At 37.2% G+C, this 21,917-nt stretch overlaps 1 protein-coding gene across 6 annotated transcripts in view; it reads right to left on the bottom strand.

The window, feature by feature from the left end:
- The window catches only part of FAM214A (family with sequence similarity 214 member A), a 131,207-nt gene that overhangs the window by 19,992 nt on the left and 89,298 nt on the right, over positions 1-21,917 (bottom strand). For all 6 annotated transcript variants that reach the window (XR_002734715.2, XM_023227134.2, XM_023227131.2 and 3 more), the window contains exons 3-9: positions 13,705-13,889; positions 11,688-11,890; positions 11,236-11,361; positions 8,660-10,472; positions 4,924-5,037; positions 997-1,076; positions 33-141 (exon numbers count right to left, since the gene is read on the bottom strand). Coding sequence is in view for 5 of the 6 variants with exons in the window: in XM_023227134.2 (XP_023082902.2) it covers positions 33-141; positions 997-1,076; positions 4,924-5,037; positions 8,660-10,472; positions 11,236-11,361; positions 11,688-11,890; positions 13,705-13,889 (2,630 nt within the window). In the remaining variant the exon portion in view is untranslated. The remainder of the gene's footprint in view (positions 1-32; positions 142-996; positions 1,077-4,923; positions 5,038-8,659; positions 10,473-11,235; positions 11,362-11,687; positions 11,891-13,704; positions 13,890-21,917) is intronic.

The raw sequence follows: 21,917 nt of genomic DNA, 5'->3' as shown, positions 1-21,917 counted from the left end.
TTCATTTAAAAAACAGTTTCAAAGCACATTACCTCAAAATTTCCTAGGAGACTAAGACTTGTTATAGGTGGAGCACTAGAACTCAAAAAGGGTTTTTCATGAATATCTGGATCATCTTCAATGTTTAAACATGGTCGAGGACTATTAGAAAAACAAATCAGCAAAAGAACACATTAGCCACAATACTTTATTTTTTTAATCTTGACACAGGGTCGCACTCTGTTACCCAGGCTGGAGTACAGTGGCACCATCATAGCTCATTACAGCCTCAAACTCCTGGCTTCAGGCAATGCTCCTGCCTCAGCCTCCCAAAGTGCTGGAGATTACAGGTGTGAGCCACCAAGCCAAGGCACAATATTATTTACTTTTGTACAAAATTAGGAAAATCTGAACAATCCTACTCAAACTACCATATTAATGTCACCAAATTTTACAATATAAAATTTCAAGTTTAAAATTCCCAGATTTTATTATCTTTGTTACAATATTTTATAAACACACATACACACATCCTAAAAGATTTCGAGGTAGAATTTAGAACACATCACATAGTGGCATCTACTGGAAATAAATAATAATTCAGACTTCTATATCAATCTTATTTTCAGTTAAGTATGAGAATACAAGGGCAAAATTGTGTCACTAAAGAATATAATCAGAGTATTATTTGCCAACATGGAAAAAAATGGCCAAGGTTGTTTTTTTTCCCCCCTAAAAGAGTGAAAGGTAGTAAAGGTTAGTAACTAGAAATATATAAAACCATTTAAATGTTAAAACCAATGTAAGAGTTCATTATGATGACCACTATATAGTTGCTACTCACTGCCTTAATTTCTTCCACACTCATCCTTAATAACTGTGTGTGTACATGGTATCATGCTGTAAATAAGATTCCTGTTAAAATTCTGATTTTTAGAATCAACATTATTTATTGTTAAAGACCAGAATTTTGTGAAATTCTGTTTGAAACACACAAATGAATTTTGAGATAAATACCTTCTAGATGAGAAGCTTTTCAGATGCAGTAATGAAGAATCCAGATCAAAGCAACCTGATTGTGTTTTTCTCTGAGGAACCTAAAGTCAAAATGATCATTTGTGATATTAAAAAAAAACCGTAATTTCTTTCTTGAATTGATAAGAGTTTTTAAATGAAATTTAAGCATATCTTTGAAATACTACAACTTCTCCTATAATAGCTTATTTAAAATCATGCTGTTCATTACATATTGTTCTTATTTTTACTTTATTAACTAGTGTTGAAAAAACAGATGATTAATAAAAGCACTTTTACTAGGTTTTGATTTTTTAAGAAGCAGAAACAGTTTTTTCCAAAACCTGTTTGGAAAAACATGGAAAAAATTGCATGGAATTCCAATAGATAGTATAAAGAGTATTTTGCTTTTGTATATACTTCTCTATTTTTTTGGGAGGTGGGAAACACTTCCAACTTTAAAATAAAAAGGAAAAAAAACAACAAAAAAAAACACAAAATAGAGATAGGAGCCTGAGGTCCCGCCAGCACTGCCCACTCTTTGCCCATTCCACCTACTGCAACATTTCCAAGAATCCTATGTTTTACAGAGAATAGATTTGAAAAGTACTACATCTCTAGGTTTTCAACCATCGTTGTATACCAGATTACATTTAAAGCAAAACACCACCTAGCTCAAAATATCCTAAAAAAAATACCTAAATGTTAATTAAAGGCAAAATCATATACAATATACAAGTTAGACAGTTTTGTTTCTAGAATATTAAATATGTGTACCTGACTCTCTGGTCTAACTGGTGACTGAAGAGACAGATGACACTGAAAATTTAAACCACCTCAACATTTTGGAGAGCTGTACAAGTGCACCATGTTATTTACTGTAGTCAGAACTTAACTGTGAAATTTTCAATCTAAATCCTCATGTCTTCAATTCTGCAAAGTTCTCTACCTTCATTTCTAATATTGCATTTTCTTATTCTATTTAGTCCTTCCTTTTAAACTTCTACCAGACTTACATTGAACATCTCATTCTCTTTTCTTTATGGCTTTTTCGTGTTTTACTATTTCTCTTCCTTTTTGTGCTTCATTCTAGGTGCTTCCTAAATATTTGTCTACCCACTCACAAAATCTCTATTGAGTTGATCCTAGTCTGCTGTTTATTCATCTGTATGCGTATGCAAGAGTGTGTATATACTTCATGTATTTTTCATATCTAGAATTTCTATTTAGTTCAAATCCATGTTCTTTCATCTAAATTCCCTATCTTTGCCTTCATTTCTCTCCCAGGACACTTTAAACAGTTTTTAACTCTCAAGTTGCTCTGATAACAGAGTTCCTATACGTGCATCCTTCCATTTCTTGCTCCTGCTGATTCTTTTAAGGTGCTTTGTAATTTTTTTTTCCTCTAAAGTCATCTTCAGTAAAAGGTATCTTCCATAGATGTGGGATAGTTTCAGGTTTCCCCTACTAATACTAAATGGATTTCATGGGTTCTTTAGTTTTTATGGCTATTTCTTAGCTAGACATCTCTGAATCTCACAGGTAGCATAAATTCAGAACCCCTACTATGTGTGGCTTAGATTTAGATACAATTTCTTTCGGGTGCTTCCTTTTCTCCCATGTACTCCACCCCTGAGTAAATAGATGGATATCCCCCCCCCCCCCATTTAGAGAAGGCCAGTCTTCCCTGTGCCTGGCTTTATGAAGAATCTGGTCTCAGCTAAGATTGTTACAGACTTGCAGCCTTGACTCCTGTCTCAGCAGGGGCATTGAACTCTAGTGCTATTTTAGGTTCAAATATCCTAGGGGAGCAAAATTTGACCCAGGTTACTCCTTGGGAATTTTTCTTTCTTGCTCTTACACAACGTTATGCATTTGGAAGTTATTATACCTCTTCCAGCATCTCTGTGCGTGGAAGGGGCAAGTGTCTTCCTATATTGACTCAGTCCACTGTATTGACCAGAAGTCTGTGGTGCTTTTTACACTAGCAAGATGCTGAAATTTTTTCCCCTGATCTCTTGGGCATTTTAAATCACCTCACAGGTAGGTCAAACATTTGGGGTTTTTATTTTAAAATGGACAAAAAAAATCTGAACAGACGTTTCTCAAAAGACAACATGGAAATGGCCAACCGGTATATGAAAAAATGCTCAATGCCACTAACCAGAGAAATGCATATTAAAACCATAACGAGATGTTGTCTTACTCCACTTACAATGACTCCTATCCAAAAGACAGACAATAACAGTTGCTGGCAAGGATGAAATAAAAGGGAAACCCTCATACACTATTAGTGGGAATGTAAATTAGTATAGCCGCTGTGGAGAAGACTATGGAAATTCCTCAAAAAACTAAAAATAGAACTACCATATGACCCAGCAATCCCACTGCTGGGCATGTATCTTAAGGAAAAAAAAGGGAAATTAATATATTAAAGAGACAGCTGCACTCCAATGTTTACTGCAGCACCATTTGCAACAGCCGAGATATGGAAGCAACCTAAGTGTCCATCAATAGATGAATGAATAAAGAAAATGTAGTATATACACAATGGAATATTATTCAGCCACAAAAGGAATGAAATCCTGTCATTTGCAACAATATGAACGAAGCTGAAGGACATTATGCTAAGTGAAATAGGCCAGGCAAGAAAGACAGATATTCCATGTTCTCACTCATATGGGGGAGCTTAACAAAAACAATTGAACTAATGAAGATAAAGGGTATAAGGATGGTTGCCAGAGGCTTGGAAGAGTTGTGAGGAGGCAGGGATACAGTGGGAATGGTTAATAGGTTCAAAAACACTGTTGGATACAATGAATAAGATTTAGTATTTGGTAGCATAACAGGGTGACTATAGTTAACAATAATTTATTATATATTTAAAAATAAAGAGTGAAATAGGAAGGTTCCTAACATAAAGAAATGATAAAGGCTTGACGTGATGGATAATCCATTTACCCCGAATTGATCATTACACATTGTATGCCCATATCAAAACATCACACGTACCCTATAAATATATACAACTATTATGTAGCCATAAGAATTAAAAAAAAAAAAAAGCAAAAACCATTTGGAATTTTCTAAAAGTTGTTTGGACTTTAATTTTTCTAAAATAGAAGCCTGAAGTCCATGTTATACATTTAAATTCTGCGTCTATTGTCCAATAATTATTTTTTGAACATACACAAGATACTGTATTTTTCTAGTTATTAAAAAACACATACAACTAAAAATACGTTTGTAGCAAATTACAAGGATTTTTAGTTCTGCTACACAATTTACTGCTTACCTCAAGTTTAACTGAAATGCTGGCCATACCAACTAACTATTGACTGCTTACATGCAAGAGGGATGATACTAACCATCCTCACAACACTAAGGTAGACATTATCATCCTGATTTACATATGAGGAAACTGAGACTCCAAGAGATTGTGTTGCATAACTAGGGGGAAGTCAATGTGACCCCAAAGTGATGCTTTTAACCACTGCACTCAGATCTGTAAATCTATTTGTAATTGAGGAGTGGAGAGATTTATATGTCTCAAGATGATTAAGTGAAGAGATTCCAAATCAAAAATAGCAATAGATTTAACTTGCAGATGACCCAGTTAGTGGTATCAGTAAGATAAAAATCCACTTGATGGTTTTTGCTTTTTTCACATGTAGTAACAGTTAAAATGTTAGGCAAAAGAATTTCAGAGAAATTTTGTAACTCTAATATATTTCATTTTTATTCACATTTTTGTCTTTCCCTGTATTATCACATAGCTGTTAAATGTGTGGTGAAAAAATAAAATGTTTCATAACTGGACATTTAAAGATATTTAAAGTTTTTTCAATTAAAATTTGAATGAAATTATTTGTAAACCTTTCAGATGTGTGCAAGTTCTAAGCACGAGATACGAAAAAAAAAAATGCTTACAGGGCTTGAAAGAAGAGGCAAACCAGTTTGAGGATGAAAGGCTCTGGTTGAAGTTCCATCCAAGGAATGAAAATTATGTTTTCGCCAGACATTTGAATGTTTCAGTGTAGTCCTCTGTTAGGAAAATAATTAGATTTTAATTGTAATATTTAAATACCATTTAAAGAATTTGGACAGCTTTTTCATTTTTAGACTCGTTCCTAATACATTCTGACGTATTGCTGGTGAAGTTGGTGATATACAAGTGGGATAACCCTTATCCAAAATACTTGGGGACTAGAAGTGTTTAGAAGTTTGGATTTTTTTTCTGATTTTGGAATATTTGCATCATATATACTTTACTGGTTAAGCACCCCAAATGCAAAAATCCCAAATCTGAAATGTTCCAATGAAAATTTCCTTTGAGCACTTTGTCAGCAATTAAAAAGTTTGGGGTTTTGGAACATTTCAAATTTGGGATGCTCAACCTGTATATCTACATCTTATGTTTACAACAATATATATATTTCAATTGGAAAACAATGTCTAAAATGGTTATTGCAATATGCTGAATTAAGTTCTAAAGAAAATATGTCCAAATGTAAATGCCTTATATGTTCATGTTTGTTCAGAATTTATCATCTAGCAAGCTAATATTTGATTATTTCAATTTGTGAAAAAACTACTACAGTAGTCCCCTCTTATGCTCAGGGGATATATTCCATGAACCCCAGTGGATGCCTTAAATCACGTGTAGTACCAAACAATATATATATATTTTCCTATCCATACCTATCCTAAAGTTTAATTTATAAATTAGGTACAATAAGAGATTAATAATAATAAAAAATTATAATAAAATGACATAATAAAAGTTATGTGTGAATGTAGTCTTTCTCTCTTTCAAAGGATCTTATTGTACTGTACTCACCTATTTTCTGACCTGGTTGACCATGAGTAAACTGAAACCATGGAAAGGAAACCATGGATAAGGGGCGACTACTGTACTCACAGGAAAAATCAGTATAATGTTAGTATATTATATAAATACTAGTATAATGAAAAAATATAAAACTATGTCAATATTAAAACCATTTTCAGATGATATAATTTGGTGGAACATCATACAGAAATATAAGAAACACTGTAAATTTAAAATTATATATAATGCAGTCACAGCACTATGTTTTTGATGTTATACAAGAAATAGGTTAATTCTTAAGGATTGGACAAATTTATACCCAAAGATCAGAAATTCATAAAAATTACATGAATAAAAATTACAAAAGACTATTCTGGGTCTTGGCTCTACCATTTATTAGCTTTGTAACCTGGGCAAGTTATGTAATTTCCCTAGCTCAAGGTCCTCATTTGTAAACTGGAGTTAGTAAAAGCACCTAATCTCATATCAAAGTGAGAGGGATTAAGTAAGTCAACATGTGTAAAATATTCAGATGGGGCACACAGTAAACTGTTTATTATATTTAAAACAGGTACATGAAAAAATGAATTTTAGTGGGCTTGAAAAATACCATGGCCAGGGTTAAGCCTCCCTATTAGATAACAGGATCAAAAGAACCGAATATTCTTAAGGCCAGTGTAGGTTTTTGTGACAATTATGCTTTTAGAAAATTGGAAACTAACATTTGATTAAACCCCATGTTAGGGAGAGATCTTCTGAAGAAAAATATAAACTGGAAACACGGCATAATTTTGAAATGTCCAGAAAAACGAATTTGAGTGATAAAAAAGACAAACCAAGGTCATTTAGACTTGGATTAAGGTACTTAAGAAGAAGTTTTCCATATAATTGAGACATTGCTCAGAAAAATAAAGGAAAGTGAAGCCTAATGATTTTTAGAAATTAAATGGTAGTTTGGTAGGAAATAAAATAAAATGAAAATAACTTAAAATATCTTTTATGTATATAGTACATTAAGGACTACAAAATATTTATAAATTGTTTATCACTGCTCTGAGGCAAAAGATATTAATCATGAGTCTTGTAAAATTGAGGAAACAGGTTTTTAGAAGTAATATGACTTATTTATGGTCACTCAAGGACTAAACTGTGAAGCCAGGGCTAGAACTCAGGTGTTTTGACCAGTAGCTTGGTGATTTCCCTATAGACATTTTGAAAGTCATTAACTGATCAATGGCATAGCACAATGGGCACACCGCTAATATTGGGTTGGACCTGCTAACAGATAATACATTAAGCTAATACAAATTTGATTTCTGACTCTTGTTTACACTCCCAGAATTGTTTGTAAGTGCTGAAATAAACAAAAAAGGGCAGCAGGAGGGATTAATTTGTTTTCTCAACAGGAGGGATGAACCAAGGACTTGTACAGTCCACAAATTTGTCCTTGATTATTGTCAGGTAGTAGAAAGGAGCCTGGATTAGGAGTCAAGAGACTAGGGTGAGGGTGCCAGTTGAATCACTAAGGACTTTGTACAGCTACTGGTATGTCAGTTATTCTCTTTGAGTCCCAGTTTCCTCATAACTGTCCTATCTGTCCCATATGGTGAAGTACCACAAAGAACCAAGTATCCTATTAGGTTCGTGCAAAAGCAATTGAGGTTTGCCATTACTTTCAGTGGCAAAAACTTCAATTACTTTTGCAGAAACCTAATATGCAATATAACTGAACGTTATATACAAGCAACATACAAAATCATAGTAATATTTTATAAATATTATATAGTATTCATTCTCTTGACATTACAGATCAAATTTTTTTTTTTTTTTTTGAGATGGAGTCTTGCTCTGTCGCCCAGGCTGGAGTGCAGTGGCCAGATCTCAGCTCACTGCAAGCTCTGCCCCCCGGGTTTACGCCATTCTCGGGCCTCAGCCTCTGGGGTAGCTGGGACTACAGGCGCCCGCCACCTCACCCGGCTCGTTTTTCGTATTTTTTAGTAGAGACGGGGTTTCACCGTGTTAGCCAGGATGGTCTCGATCTCCTGACCTCGTGATCCGCCCGTCTTGGCCTCCCAAAGTGCTGGGATTACAGGCTTGAGCCACTGCACCTGGCCCAGATCAAATTTTAAATTTTTTTTTGGTTGGTTGTTTTTTTTCTGTTTTTGTTTTTTTGAGACAGGGTCTCACTCTGTCACCCAGGCTGGAATGCAATGGGACAATTATAGCTCACTGCAACCTTGAACTCCTGGGCTCAAGTGATTCCCGCACCTCAGCCTCTCAAATAGCTAGGCCTACAGTCATGTACCACCATGCCTAGCTAAGTTTTAATTTTTTTTTTTTTTTTGTAGAGACAGGGTCTCATTATGTTGCCCAGGCTGGTTTCCAACTCCTGAGCTCAAGTGATCTTCTGCCTTGGCCTCCCAAAGTGTTGGGATTATAGGCTATGAGCCACTGTGCCTGGCCTGGGTGCTTCTGACTAGAAGAAAAAGAGGCCTTTAAGATGGGGGAGCAGGCAGAGAACAGAGCTAGAAGACCTAAATAATATACCTAACACCTCATGAAAACAATTACTGTCCTATTAACAGTTTTTAAAAAAGGTACCACCTCCTAGTTTTTAAACAGCCTGATCTTTATGTCCTCCATTTACTTTTTGTTCTAGGAGAGTGGGTTATTTGCAAGGATGTTAATACTAGTTCTGTAGGTTTATTGCTGTATCAGATTGTGTGTCCTATAGATAATGGAACCTTGGGACTTTATAATTAGATCTCCTGTGAAAAAAATTTAAATCATAACAAATATTTCAGAATTATATTTGACATATTAGATGTTACTTACCAATACCTTTGTATTTTTTGGTTGCTCACACGTAGACAAACAGTGTTGTATACTTGTCTGAGAATAGTTTTGGGATTTTTCATTAGTTGGATCTTCTTTCTTATCCTGTTCATTTTTTAATTGGTCTGACTTTTTACATTTGAAACCTTCATTATCTTTATTGAGATAATTCTCTATGCTATTAAGTTGAGTGTATTGCTCACATGTCTTAGGCCTTTTTGAGTCTTTATTTGAGGACATGCTTTCATATTTGTTCAAATATTCAGACATTTCCAACACAGTAACTTTTATTTTTGAGTCATTTTTCTTTGAATCATTAGATTGAAGATTGCCAAAGAATTTTGGATTATAGTTCTCATTTATTATTTTTTCGTTATATTTATTTGTACAAATCTGTTTGTCAATACTGCTGCAATTTGAATACTGTTTATCAGTTCCATTGCTCATTTCTTGCTCCTTAAATCTGCTTGTCAAATCTAAGTTATTTTCTTTGTGCTGAGACAAAATTGAGGAAGTCGACAAACTAGAACTTTTGTTCTGTGTTTCCTGATATGTACTTTGGATGATTTCACTAGGATTGTTCTGACACTGATTTCTCGTTTGACATCTCAAAGAACACTTTTCTTTACTATTATTTTTAAAAGAAGTAAAACATTTATTAGATACTAAGTTTTTCCCATCACTGGTGTCTCCTAACAAGGAACATTTTGTGTGAGAAATGGAAACTGAGGACTTATCCTTAATTTTCTTCAACAAATTTTTGTCTTCATATGAACTCCTAAACACTTTAGATGCAACCGAACTGGAGTCATGCATGTTGAATGACGGCCGGGGGATATGTGATGCTGTTGGATCAATGTGCTCCAAGTGTTGAGCAATCCTTGCAATAACATCTTGCCGCTCCTGGAGTAAAGAGCCTATCAAAGGATTAGTCTCTCCAACAGGCATATGAGAAGAAAAGTCATTAGAAATACAAGTTTCACTTCGAGGAGTTTCTGGTTTTAGTTGAATTTTCCCCTCATTGCTGTCTTCTGGGGAGGTAAACTCTGGATTACCAAAAGACATGGAGAAAGTTTCTTTACCTTTTCCCACATTCTCATTTTCTTGTGAAACACGGGAAAGTTTTGAATGGAGTGAACTAGACTCTTGAGTATTAAATGGATGTCCAGAAACATGTGAAGTGCTTGGATCACAATGAATCAAATGCTGGGCAATTCTTGCAATGATTTCTTGCCGCTCCTGAATTAAAGAGCCTATTAAAGGGTTAGTCTCACCAGCTGACTGCCAGAAGCTCTGGCGGTTAGAGACACTGGAATCAACCATTGAAAATGATTTTAAAGTTCTCACTGATGTTTCATGTGATTTTGTATCGCCTATACCACTAAAGCCCAGAATATTGGCCTGAGATGTCCCATGGTCAGATTTACTGCCAGTGCCTGGATATAGTTTGACGTTTTTGACAGCTGCAGTATATTCTGGACTTGGGCCACTTTTTGCATGTAATACACTTTCAGGTGCCATGGTCCAAGTTTGTTTGCTACACAGACGCCGTGAACTGTTTGTACCACATTGTTCTGCTTCATTTGGATTATGGTGCTGATGGGTTTTAAGTTTATGTTGTTGAATTCTTTTCTCATAAAGGCCAATATTAGTGTGAATACTGCAGGTCAAAACTGGGTAATTAGATTGTCTGGGCAAGGACTGAACACTGACTTTCAAGGCAACATTGTGAGAAACATTAGGAACAGGAAACACATGCTCAATTGGAGTCTGTGAAAAATTCCACTGTAGGTCTACATCAGCAGCACTGATTCTGGAATCACACAGAAAAATACTGTATTAATGGATTACAAAGGTTATATTCTTATTATTGTATATTATTGTAAATGTAAAGCAGTCATACACTTATTTTTGTTTGCATTAATTACCACTGAGGTTTACTTTTAGCCATTTTACCATGCATATAATTCTGATAAAACCAATGTAAGTAATACAATAGCTTATGCTTGGAAGAGATGACCTTTTTAAGAACACCAGATCACTTAAGCATTAAAGCTCAAGAATATTATAATTTAAAAATATTTGTTAAAACAGAAAAAAGCCCTTTGTAATTACTAGTACATAAATGGATTCAGCTAATTTTATTGTGCAAGGTGATTAAGAGACACCCTATCTCATGGCCATTTGCCTAAAAAGCCAATTAGCTAAACAGCTAATTGTTAACAGCCTATCTGTTAACATTATCCAAGATGCCAAAAATTAAGTAAAACACAGAAATTCAGCAGCCCAGAAAACTTTTCTACTTTATAATAGTAGCATTAAGTCCATTGGTTCTCTAAAGTAAGCTTAAAAGTTCTCTTGATATTATTCTATATCAAATTTAATACAACAAACAAAATTCATACTGATTCAATCTAAATCTCTCTAACTTGTTTTGAAAAACCTCAGTAAATTTTATCTATTTATATTTAGAATTGCAGGAAATAATCTATTTAAAAGGTAAAATACCATTCGGTTGCTAACCAAGGTGTTTGAATATGCACTGTCCTTTTTTTTTCTTTTGGCCCTAGACATACCTGTAGAGAATATTTCGTGGAATAGCACCATGAGAAACACTCAGCCACGCACTTAACTGAGAAAAAAACACAAATGAGCGGACAGCCAACAGAAGTGTCTTCTCTTCAATAAATCGGTCACCATTCCTAAGGAAAGTAACAAAGCATAATTTAAAAGTAAGCAAGTACAAAATGACTGAATTTTAGAATGGCAGAAACTGACATCCATAAACTTATCACTCAGGATTTGTGCTTTGAAGAGCATAGGAATGCACTTACGATGTCACTTGAAGTCACAACTACTAAATGTAAGTACTACATTTACTCATATTTAGTGCCAAATATAAATAATATCTCAATTTTATTACACAAATAGAGGAATTAAAAGATATGATACATTAAAATAATTTATAGCAAGTAATGGAAAACTTGATTTACCAAGAACAACTCTGAACTAACGTTCAACAACTTACTGTCGAGGAACTGGCTCCAAGATCCATCTTTCTAATAATAATGCATCTTGCTTAATTGCAGGATCATTTAGATCAATTCCCTCTGTGGTGGGCCCATCATCGCTGTAGCAGCAGTCTGGTAGTAGCATCATTTCCACCATGACTGGAAGGTTATTCTTCCACAACAATGTGACCTCAGACCTAGTTCGTCTGGCTTGGCGGCACTTAGAGAAAATGAATATAAGCAAAATGTCTCAAAAACCCACCTAATTTTGTATTATAGAAAATTGTAATTGCAAAGTAGACATCTGTATGAGAAATGAGTCATCTATTGTAGAGCTTTTGCTCAAAATGCTATCTAGGTTTCCTCATTTAATAATGGATCTATGCTAGTGAGCTCTAGAGTGCAATGATTAGTACTGAACATTTATTTTATTTTTTTTGCGACTGAGACTCACTCTGTCGCTCAAGCTGGAGTGCAGTGGTGCGATCTCGGCTCACTGCAACCTCCGCCTCCTGGGTTCAAGCGATTCTCCTGCCTCAGCCTCTCAAGTAGCTGGGATTACAGGTGCCCGCCAGCATGCCGGGCTAATTTTTGTACTTTTAGTAGAGACAGGGCTTCTCCATGATGGCCAGGCTGATCTCAAACTCCTAACCTCAGGTGATCTGCCTACCTTGGCCTCCCAAAGTGCTGGGATTACAGGCATGAGCCACTGTGCCCCGGCTGTATCGAACATTTGTAATGCAAATTTTCTTGAGGAGTGTATCTTTGCTCTACCTTGTGGAAAAAGAACTGCTATATCCAATGTCTGACAGGCCTCTGAGTTGGCCCAGCCTTGACTACTTTATTAATTTCATCATTTCACAGGAAAGATTACTTCTTAAATCTGAACACCAAAATGTTAAAAACTCATTTTCATTAAACACTCAAAATAAACAAGATCTTTTTTTTTGAGATGGAGTCTCACTCTTGTTGACCAGGCTGGAGTGCAATGGCATGATCTTGGCTCACTGCAACCTCTGCCTCCCAGGTTCAAGCAATTCTCCTGCCTCGCCTCCTGAGTAGCTGAGATTACAGGCACCCGCCACCACGCCCAGCTATGTTTTGTATTTTTAGTAGAGATGAGGTTTCACCGTGTTGGCCAGGCCAACCACTACGCCTGGCCTCAAAATAGACAAGATTTTTAAAGTTTAAAATTTTGGATCACATTTGAGAAACTAATAAGTGCGAGAAAAATTCTTAAAGCAAATTGCAGGCTACCTACACCAAAATATTTTGAACAATGTTACACAAAAACATTAACAAAAATATCTTCCCATTAAAAAAAAGGAATACAAAAGGGAAATGGGTTAATGTGGGGAAAATAATCGTAACAACATCAATTTACCAAATGAATAACAATACAAAGTGGAAGAGCCAGGGCTGAGATTCTAAAAATAAAGGGCGTCATGGTTCATGCCTGTAATCCCAGCACTGTGGGAGACTGAGGAGGGCGGATCACAAGGTCAGGAGTTGGAGACCAGTCTGGCAAATATGGTGAAACCCCATCTCTATGAAAAATACAAAAATTAGGCGAGTGTGGTGGCACGCACCTGTAGTCCCAGCTACTCAGCAGGCTGAGGCAGAAGAATTGCTTGAACCCAGGAGGTGGAGGTTGCAGTGAGACAACATTGCATCACTGCACTCCAGCCTGGGCGACAGAGCGAGACTCCATCTCCAATAAATAAATAAATAAATAAATAAATAAAGTAAAATCCAACAGCAGAGATAGTCTTAAATCCAGCTTATGAGATGGCAGGTATGAAACTGGGTGCCTACCTCCCCAGTGATCAGCAAAACTACCTGCAATGCCTTCAAGAGCCTTATTTGAGAGCCAAGTTTATTAGCTATGGTCCAGGATTTGGATTTTTTTCCCTTTATGATTATGATCAATTTTACATTGAAATGTGATAATTATAATTGTAATAAAATAAAGGTGATGATGAACATAAACTAGTTTATATAAAAGATATAAAGCATTCAACACAAGATTCTCACCTGGGCCAGCTTGTCACTACATTCATGTTTGGTAGTTACTGGGTAACAAGACTGTGCTGGAGGGCAATGAAAGCTTTCCGTTCGACCTTTTACAGAACATTCAGGTGTTCGTCCTTCTGTTATCAGCAAGGCCAAAGAGACCAAGAACTCCTCTGCGTCATATTCAAAATATTCATCCAGAGTATCTGATATAAAAAAAGGGGCAAAGGGTCCTCAATTTAATGTACTCTTTAATAAGAACTCATCTGGTCTGCCTAAAATAACTAATGTCACATTACACATTTAAGAATATTCATTTAACAAAGAGTGAAAATAATAAACTCAAGACAATCAAAATACACTAAACTCTTGATTCACAAACTATACAGAAGAGAGGAGATGATGGATAATTCCAAATTCTAGTTGAACTGGTTAAAATTATGGAATTGTTTTTATATAAACATTAGTTAAAACACTGAAGGTTTAGAAATACATTTATCATCCTATGATAATAATAATAATTATTATTTTTTTGAGACAGAGTTTCATTCTTTTTGTCCAGGCTGGAGTGCAATGGCACAATCTGGCTCACCACAACCTCCACCTCCTGGGTTCAAGTGATTCTCCTGCCTCAGCCTCCCAAGTAGCTGGGATTATAGGCATGTACCACCATGTATGGCTAATTTTTGTATTTTTAGTAGAGATGGGGTTTTGCCATGTTGGTCAGGCTGGTCTCGAACTCCCGACCTCTGGTGATCTGCCCGCCTCTGTCTCCCATAGTGTTGGGATTCAGGCATGAGCCACTGCGCCTGGCCTATAATAATTATATTTTTGGGTCAGGTGTGGTGGCTTACTTTTCTAATTAAAAAGTAACACATTTTCTGAGAAATTTATAAAATTCAGAGAGTAAGACAAAAATAACTCATTATTCAGAGATATCTATTTTCACTTTATAGCCTATAATAATTATATTTTTGGGTCGGGTGTGGTGGCTCATGCCTGTAATCCCAGCACTTTGGGAGGCCGAGGTGGGCAGATCACCCGAGCTCGGGAGTTCGAGACCAGCCTGACCAACATGGCGAAACCCAGTCTCTACTAAAAATACAAAAATCAGCTGGGTGCAGTGGCGCATGCCTGTAATCCCAGCTACTCAGGAGGCTGAGGCAGGAGAATCGCTTGAACCCAGGAGGTGGAGGTTGCAGTGAGCCAAGATCGCTCCATTGCACTCCAGCCTGAGCGACAGAGCAAGACTCTTATTTCAGAAAAAAAAAAAAAAAAAAAAAATTATATTTTTGGATGTCAGGTACAATAGTTTTTGCACACAAATAATCACTAATAGCTAAAAGGTTAAAATGTCTTACGTCGTATTTTTGGCTAAGATGTTCTATTGCTATTATTTACATATTAGAAAAAGATACAGATCCACTGCATGTTTCTTTTTCTCTCCCCCTCCCTTCCTTTACTAGTTCCTTAGTTTCACAGCACTAATTCTGTGACATGAAAATTCATAGTCATGAGGTCCTCTGTGCTTTTACTATATAGTAGTAACAATTGCTAAGGAAGAAATGCTATAATTATCCAGCAGCAGCACAAAGCCTGATTTGCAATATGTGGAGTGTGGTATTTTGGTTATTACAGTTTCAAACAATCTAATCTGTAGATTTTTTTTCATGTAGTTATGGTAATTTAAATATTTCTCATGCGTGCTCATAGTTTAACAGTTAATTTTAAAAACTGTTAACCTGCTATACAAGTTGTTCATACACAAAAGTGCACATACTATTCAATTTGTTGTATAATTTGTTGTACAAAAAGTTACTCTTATCTCTGCCAATTAAGCAACAAATATTTCAAGTGCCTATTATACCTCAGGTAACAGGGGGACACAGAGTCATATGTACATAGTTCCTAGTTTTGAAACCTTTGCAATTCAAAGAATTTTAAAAACAAACAGAACAATGCAGCATGAAATGGGAAGAGAGAAGGTGAATTTGAGCAGAGATTTCTTATAGAGAAAAGTATGCAAAAAGAAGGACTGGAGCCAGATTATGAATAGCTTTGAAGGGTATGATGAAGAATGCTCTTTTCCAGCTTCAGGAAGGCTTATCAGGAAAGGAAGAAGCCTTGAAGTAAACTTTATTTAACTGGCATTTTAAGACCATTCAGAAAAGTTTCTCTAAAGTGACCATTTGGAACATATAAAATGACAGCCAACATTTGGTAATTTATCACTGTCAGTTCTAAGTACTTTCTACACATCAACTCATTTAATCCTCAGAGCAGCTCTAGAAGGTGAGGACTATTACTTCTATTTTTCAGATAAATGAAGCATGGATAGGTTAAGTAACTTGCCCAAGATCATCAATTAGGAAGTAGCAAAGCTGAATTTTGAAGCTGGACAGTTTAGCTCCAGAACCTGGGCTCTAGTTCTATTCCCAGTCAATTCATTCAGTTTATCATACATCCCCAGGTTAAAAAATACATGGACCATACACTTTAAAAATTCTCAGAGCAGCAGACACAACAACCAAATACATACTATACTGTGATAACCACTCGTACAGACATTAGCAGTCTATAAGAGCAGAGACTGGTGGCCAGTAGTTGGGTAGGGGTATGTGGTGGAAGACATTGGTGAGGAAAGGTTCTAAGGGGTATGTGGTGAAGACAGTGGTGAGGAAGGGTTCTACGGTAGTGACATGTTGCTTGAGACAAGTCACTTACTGTTTTCTTCCATTAAATGAAGGTAACATCTGCCTAGTTATCTGAAAGAGCTTTAGGAAGATCACATAGAGCAAGATTTTAACAGTGGCCATTGTCAAGAGTGAACACCGGCAGCCTTCTTTAAGTTGTGTGACCCCTGGTTGGAAGTGATGGTTCATGCCTAAAATCCTAGCATTTTGGGAGGCTGAGGCAAAAGAATCCATTAAGCCCAGGAGTTCGAGACCAGCGTGGGCAACACAGGGAGACCCTGTCTCTACTATATATACAAAAAACTGTGACCCTGTTCCCCAACCGCACCAAAGCCAATTGATTCAAAGTGGGCACCTGTCCCATCCTGGGTCAGTCTATTCCCCAAGACACTGGAGTTAGGATTCAGAGATGTTAGTTTGTCCCTACCTGCTATGACTTAAACTGAGGCAATGTACACCCAGGAGCTATGCAATGACCATAGACTGCCATGGGCATGGAACAGAAAATAAGAGAATGAAATAAGCTCCATAGTGAATGAGAGAGAAAGGAGACTTTGTAGCCATAGAAAGCCAGAAAAAGTAGTTGCCTGATTCCTGACAATGTTCCAGTCCCTCATAAAACTACTGAGAGAGAACTCTGTATCCCCAGCAATCAATTTCTTTAAGCTTGTTGAGTGAATTATTTGTAATTAAAAGCACCTTGACTAGTAACTAAAATATATTGTTATGAAATTAGAGAAGATAATCATCAAAAATAAAAAAATTGCTAGCCTATAAATGAGAATTATTGAGTGATGGGCTGAATTGAAATTCATATATTGAAGCCTTAACCGGCACTGTGACTCTATTTGGAAATAAGGCTTTTAGGAGGTAATTACAGTTAAATGAGGTCATAAGGGTGGTAATGCAGGTAGCTTTAAAAGAAGAGAAAGTGACCTCCTCTCTCCCTGCTTTCCCCCACCTCCCACAGCCCGCATGTGTCTCCCTCTCGCTTTCTTTCTCTTCAAGGAAAGGCCACATGAGCATACAGGGAGAAGGCAGCTGTCTGTGAGCCAGGAAGAGAGCTCTCACCAGGACCTGAACATGCTGGCACCCTGATCTTGGACTTCCAGCCTTCGGAAATGTGAGAAAATAAATTTTCGTTGTTTAAGCCACCCAAGTCTATGGTATTTTATGGCCACCTGAACACACTAAAACATCGAGGAAAATAAAACTTTCCAAAAATGTGACTATTTCAAAATTTAAATAATAATTTTCTAACTAAAAAGTAACACATTTACTGAGAAATTTATAAAATTCAGAGAGTAAGACAAAAATAGCTCATTTTTCAGAGATATCTATTGTTAACTTAATAGCCTTGTTTTAAAACAAACTTAGGTTCATACAATGTAGCTTTTAATCTTATTTGTTACATCACATTATATAGTCTCCACTTTTGAATAAATATTATTTAAAATAAATAAATAAATGAAACATGTAAAATTTGTAAGAAAGCCCATAATTCTTTTAAAACCAATCCACATAATTTTAACACATAATTGACTGACTACCTCTGCATTATCACCTTGGTATTAAGCATGACTCATCTGCAGGCCTCTACCCAGAGCATTAATGTATATGATCTCCCCAAATACTGTGTACCAAAGCCTGGCTAAAAACTCATCATTGCCCTCATCTATTTTTCTTCACTCTTTTTTTTTTTTTTTTTGAGACAGAGTCTCGCTCTGTCACCCAGGTTGGAGTGCAGTGGCACATTACTGGCTCACTGCATACTCTGCCTCCCAGGTTCATGCTCATGCCATTCTCCGGCCTTAGCCTCCCGAGCAGCTGGGGCTACAGGCACCCACCACCATGCCCGGCTAACTTTTTTGTATTTTTAGTAGACACAGGGTTTCACTGTGCTAGCCAGGATGGTCTCGATCTTCTGATTTCGTGATCCGCCCACCTCAGCCTCCCAAAGTGCTGGGATTATAGGTGTGAGCCACCACACCCAGCCCAATTTTTCTTCACTCTTAACAAGGAAGTCTCTTAAAACTACTTTTTAAACACTACCACTACCACTATACATATCCTAAAGAGCACCTGATCATTTCTGCAGCGACAAAATTCTGCAAAACTAACAGGTTAGATTAGGAAAGGACATACAAAGTGGGGAAGAGGGTGGAGAAAGTGCAATGACTGAAAGAAAGATAGATGTTACCAGGACTCTATGACTTGTTATCCTTATGCCTGCAAAACTGTAATACATTTCCAAAGCTCCTAGCAGGGAGTGGCTAACTCTTGCAGTAGGAATTATCAAGTTTAAAGTGATAAACACTGAACTGTTACAAAAGAGTATTTTCTTCTTCTTCTTTTTTGTTTTAGAGATAGGGTCTTGCTTTGTTGCCCAGGGTGGAGCGCAGTGGCGTGATCATGGCTCACTTTAACCTCAAACTCCTGGCCTCAAGCAATTCTCCCACCTTGGCCTCCCAAAGTGTTGGGATTACAGATGTGAGCCACTGCCCCAAGCCACTTTTAAATAATGTAACATTGGACTAAAATTTGGTTGCTTTGGTCATTGTCTCTGTGGGGGACAAACTAAACAAACTTCAAAACCATGACTGGAGTTTGCAATCCCTCAGATGACTTACTGAACTTAGGGTGTTAAATGTTTCTTTTTTTTCTGAGACAGAGTCTTGCTCTGTCACTCAGGCTGGAGTGCAGTGGTGTGATCTTGGCTCACTGCGAACTCCGCCTCCCGGGTTCATGCCATTCTCCTGCCTCAGCCTCCCGAGTAGCTGGGATTACAGGCGCCTGCCACCACGCCCAGCTAATTTTTTGTATTTTTAGTAGAGACGGGGTTTCACTGTGTTAGCCAGGATGGTCTTGATCTCCTGACCCCGTGATTCGCCCGCCTTGGCCTCCCAAAGTGCTAGGATTACAGGCGTGAGCCAGGATGCCCGGCAAGGGTGTTAAATGTTTAAATGAAAAATCTGAAACAAAGATTAGAGATGATACTAGTTATCTGTTAATTACCAGTGTAACTATTACATAAGTATTGAAAGGAATACTATGGATTATACAATGGTATTTTGAAACACATAAAATATTACCTAAGTACAAGTGATATGTGATGACAACTTTTAGAAATTTGTCAAGAATGTCTAATTTTAATAAATGAGAATACTAAATCATAGTAGTCCTCAGAACAGTGACATTATTATAGGTTGTCATTGAAAATTGGCAGTAAAAAATTAAAGAAAAGTTGGCCGGGCACTGTGGCTCAAGCCTGTAATCCCAGCACTTTGGGAGGCCGAGGAGGGTGGACCACGAGGTCAGGAGATCAAGACCATCCTGGCTAACATGGTAAAACCCTGTCTCTACTAAAAAATACAAAAAACTAGCCGGGCGTGGTGGCGGGCGCCTGTAGTCCCAGCTACTCGGAGGCTGAGGCGGGAGAATGGCGTGAACCCGGGAGGCGGAGCTTGCAGTGAGCCGAGATCGCGCCACTGCACTCCAGCCTGGGAGACACAGCGAGACTCTGTCTCAAAAAAAAAAAAAGTTACATCATTAAAATTTTTATGTCAACCTCTAAACACAACAGCAGAGTTTACTGAAGAATATGACCAATAATTGGGAAATATGTCAGACTAAAGAGAATTCAATAGATCTAATTTGATATTCTGAGGACATAGCTCACACTAGAAATAAAGTTTGATTTTAGAGCACCTGAAAAAGTCTACTTTTACAAAAAAAAAAAGTTTCAAATCTAGACTAATATGAACTGCTAGGCCTTCTTACCAGTTTCACATGTTAGAAGAAATAAATTATTTGGCCAGGTGCGGTGGCTTACTCCTGTAGCTCACTCCTGGAGGTGGATCACTTGAGGTCAGGGGTTTGAGACCAGCCTGACCAACATGGTGAAACCCTGTCTCTACTAAAAATACAAAAATTAGCCAGGCATGGTGGTGCATGCTTGTAATCCCAGCTACTTGGGAGGCTGAGATGGGAGGATCACTTGAACCCAGGAGGTGGAGGTTGCAGTGAACTGAGATTGCACCACTGCACTCCAGCCTGAGGGACAGAGAGAGACTGTCTTAAAAAAAAAAAGAAAAGAAAAGAAAAATAAATTATTGGACATAAAATGTAATTTGGAAGAGAACAGAAAGGATGTTATAAATTTTCATAGGCTATGAAGGACAGATCACTGGACACCAGTGATTAACCAATGAAAACACAGTTCTGGGGGTCCCTCTATCTAAGACCTCAATGAGGATCGTGCTTGCACTAGGCTGTCTGGGAGCTATGATCAGACTGACTGCTTTTGCATGCTCTTCTGGTTCTGGAGTGTAGCAACTTCTTAAAATTCCCCACCTGTTCTGTCCATCGAGAAAAGTGAACAACTTAGCCATTGGGAAAACTTTGAACAACTGGAGTGATCCGTAGACTAAACAGACTAAGAAGTAAATTCTTCATTGCTAGAGGTGTTCAAGGAAAGTTTGATAAACACTTGCCAGGGTGTGGCTGAAGAGATTTACATAAGCGAGTGGTTCAATTAGGCTTGTTCTCAGGTTTTGTCCAACTCTGAGAATTTATGATGCTTTGTTCTTCAGAAAAACCACAGGAGAGAGACCAGAACCACTAACTCCTTCTTGAGAGACTCTAACCAGGAGCCCAGCTGAAGCACTACTCATTATATACACACATTTCTTGATTTAGGAAAACAAACAAACAAACAAACAAACAAACAAACAAACCAGGATGGCTCAAAGCTACTTCAATGGGAGTGAAAGAAGAGTGTCTTTCCCATTGCTAGGCTGTTACATACGCTGTTTTTTCCCTAAAGCCTGCCAGGGAAGGAGAAGGAGTCTAGGCCTCTTATGCCATGAATTAACATGGAAAAGGAGGCCTGGGAACAGCCTGGGGAACTGCTGCTAAGAAAGTTTATCTAAAAATCATGTCCAGCCAGGGGCAGTGGTTCATGTCTGTAATCCCAGCACATTGGGAGGCTCAGGCAGACTGATTGCTTGAGCTCAGGAATTCAAAATCAGCCTGGCAACCTGGCTAAACCCCATCTCTACAAAAATCAGCCGGTGTGGTGGCATGTGCCTGCAGCTATTCAAAAGGCAGATGAGGGAGGATCACTTGAGCCTGGAGGTTGAGGCTGCAGTGAGCTGGGATTGTGCCATTGCACTCTAACCTGGGCAACAGAGCGAGACTCTGTCTCAAAAAATAAAATAAAAACAAAAAGTGTCCTTTTACTTCATGATGTACAACCGATTATTGCGAATAAAAATTCTCCTTCTATGAATTTGTCCCCAGGAAATAACAGAAGAAGTACACCAAGCCAAATGTCCAAGGATGTTTATGAAAACGTTTATATCAACTTAAAAAAATCGGCATCGAACTAAATATTCAACACTATGAGACTGGTTAAATATACTGTGGTTCAGTTAGATCTAAAATAATGACATATCTACTTTTGACAAGGAAACATATCTACAATGTAAGTAAAAACCTAATGTTTAAGAACAATGTTAGGATTATGTATCTGTGGAATCA

Source organism: Piliocolobus tephrosceles, chromosome 6 (assembly GCF_002776525.5).
Source record: "Piliocolobus tephrosceles isolate RC106 chromosome 6, ASM277652v3, whole genome shotgun sequence".
Lineage (NCBI taxonomy): Eukaryota > Metazoa > Chordata > Mammalia > Primates > Cercopithecidae > Piliocolobus > Piliocolobus tephrosceles.
Note: the sequence above shows the minus strand (reverse complement) of the source record. Positions and strands in the feature narration are given on the sequence as shown.